Genomic DNA, 2,272 nt, shown 5'->3' on the forward strand with positions numbered 1-2,272 from the left:
CAGTAAGTGAGCAGCAGACAACAAACAAACAGTAAGTGAGCAGCAGACAACAAACAAACAGTAAGTGAGCAGCAGACAACAAACAAACAGCAAGTGAGCAGCAGACAACAAACAAACAGCAAGTGAGCAACAGACAGCAAGTGAACAGCAAGTGAGCAACAGACAGCAAGTGAACAGCAAGTGAGCAGCAAACAGCAAATGGCCAGCAAGGGGAAGGACAGGCAGGAGGCGCAGGAACCCAAGTCAGACACGGGCACCAGGCGGCGAAAGAACACCCACCGACAGCCCAGACAGGACACCCCACACGCACCTTGGACAGGGACACGCCGGAGGCGCGCGCCAGATTGTCCAGCACATAGGACAGCGTGGTGGCGGCCGGCTGGGCCAGCACCGCACACAGGGACACCGAGGACCCGGGCCCGGGCAGGTCCACCAGGCAGTCGGCCACCGACAGCCCGGTGAAGAGGGCGGCCCGGGGGGGCGCGGCGTCCAGCCGGGCCGGCGCCCCGCCCGGGGCCACACCCCCCGGCCGGAGGACCGGCACACTCAGGGGGAAGTGCCCGGGCTGGAGGAAGGCCAGGACCTGGGGCCCCTCGGCCGCCGGGTCCTCGGCGTCGGGCGACGGCCCGGCCACGGGCTCCAGGCCGGCCATGGACGACACCGAGGCCAGGGCCCGGCTGATGAGGCTGGGATCCGGCCCGAAGACCGGGCTCCAGTCGGCCGACTGCCGGGGCCGGCGGAGAAGGGGGCGGCGCGGCGCCGGTGTCAGCGCCACAGGACAGCCGGGCACAGGGCCCGAGGAAAGGCAAGCAACGGCAAACCAGGGGCAAGTAGGTGTGTGGGCTTGGCACGCACGCGGTCCACCACCAGGACGGTCACGGCGCCGGGCGAGTGCCCCGGCGCCGGGGCCGAGTCACGCAGGCGCCCAAGCAGCGCCGGGTCCTCGGCCACCGAGGACGCCGTCGGCAAGGGGACCCCATCGCGCAGGAGCGACAGGACCAGGGCCGCCTGGCGCCCGGCCAGGTCGCCCAAGCCGTGGATGGCCCCGATGGAGGCCGCCGGGGGGGCCGGCTGCCCGGGCGTGGCGGCCGCCCGGCCGAAGGCCGCCGCCGACCGGAACCAGTCGAACACCGCCAAGCCGGCGCGCAGGGCGATCTGGCCCGGGCGTTGCACATGCGATTGTGTGTGCGTGTGCGTGTGTGTGAGAGAGAGAGGGAGAGGGAGAGGGAGAGAGAGACACCAGCGGGGGGCCGGCGTCGGGCGCAGGCGGAGGATGAGCATCATGCCGGGGCACAAGGGACCCCGGGCGGTCGGGCGCGGGCGTACCTCCGACGCCAGCGGCCGGTCGGCCTGCGGGCACAGCCGGAGCAGCAGCTCCGGGCCAACATCGGCCAGCAGCGGCAGGTGAAAGAGCCAGCCCGGGGCGGGAGCGGCGGCGGCGGCGGCGGCGGCGGCGGCCATGGCGGCCATGGCGGCGGCCCCCGGCGGCGGCGCCCGCATGCCGATGGCCGACACGCACAGCGGCCAGTGCTCGACCGTCACCGAGGGCAGGGCCGCCCCCGGGTCCAGGTCCCGGGCGATCGAGGCCGCCAGCACCCGGGCCACGTCGCGGAAGCGCAGGAGGTTCTGCTCCTGCGGGGGGCCCGGCCGGTCGGCCCCGGGCCCCGGGGACCCGGCCGGCGCCCGGCCCGCGGTCTGGTACGAGTGGTGGCTGCTGCGCAGGCAGCACAGGATGCGCACCGAGGAGAAGGCGGCCCCCGGGCCGGGGCGGCCGCCGGCCCGGGCCGTGCCCCGGCGCAGCCGCGAGAACACCACCCCGGAGATGTGCTCCAGCGTCGGGTACTTCAGGTCGCGCACCAGGAAGAGCAGCTGCGCCTGCGGGCCGTCCAGCTGGCCGAGATCCGCCTCGGCGGGGCCGGGCTCGGGCCGGGGCCCGGCCGGGGCCGGCCCGTCAGCCGGGCCCAGCCGCGGGCTCAGCCGGCCCCGGCCCTCCAGGCAGTACACCCCGGACAGGAGGGCCCCGCGCAGGAGCCCCGGCGAGCTGAGGAACCCGGGCCAGCCCCAGGAGCTGGCCACCGCCTGGTAGGCGAAGGAGTCCACGTACAGGTGGACCACCGTGCGGGCGGCCGGCGGCCCGGCCCCCGGCGCGGCGGCCACCGCCTCGTCCACTTGCCAGGCGTGGCCCAGGACTCGGCCGCACCAGGCGGCCACCGGCAGGACCGAGAGCGGCATTGCCCGGGCGCCGGGGGAGAGCGGGGGGGGGGGGGGGGGG

The 2,272-nt window shown here is 74.7% G+C and overlaps 2 protein-coding genes across 2 annotated transcripts in view; one reads left to right on the plus strand and one right to left on the minus strand.

Annotated features, from left to right (window-relative positions):
- Positions 1–6, plus strand: part of H696_02678 (hypothetical protein) — a gene marked incomplete at both ends in the record, with an annotated part of 2,798 nt that extends 2,792 nt beyond the window's left edge. Inside the window, one exon of the mRNA XM_009496592.1 lies at positions 4–6. Within this exon, the coding sequence (XP_009494867.1) occupies positions 4–6 (3 nt within the window). The remainder of the gene's footprint in view (positions 1–3) is intronic.
- A 237-nt stretch (positions 7–243) lies between these two features.
- Positions 244–2,257, minus strand: H696_02679 (hypothetical protein; the record flags this gene model as incomplete). The annotated part of the gene is made up of 4 exons (XM_009496593.1): positions 1,327–2,257; positions 856–1,155; positions 399–724; positions 244–310 (listed from the first exon to the last, which is right to left on the minus strand). Exons 1-4 carry the CDS (start codon positions 2,230–2,232, stop codon positions 244–246), a joined length of 1,599 nt encoding a protein of 532 aa, XP_009494868.1. The 5' UTR covers positions 2,233–2,257.
- Between the last annotated feature and the right edge of the window lie 15 nt (positions 2,258–2,272).

The sequence above is a fragment of the Fonticula alba genome (genome assembly GCF_000388065.1).
Source record: "Fonticula alba strain ATCC 38817 unplaced genomic scaffold supercont2.4, whole genome shotgun sequence".
Lineage (NCBI taxonomy): Eukaryota > Rotosphaerida > Fonticulaceae > Fonticula > Fonticula alba.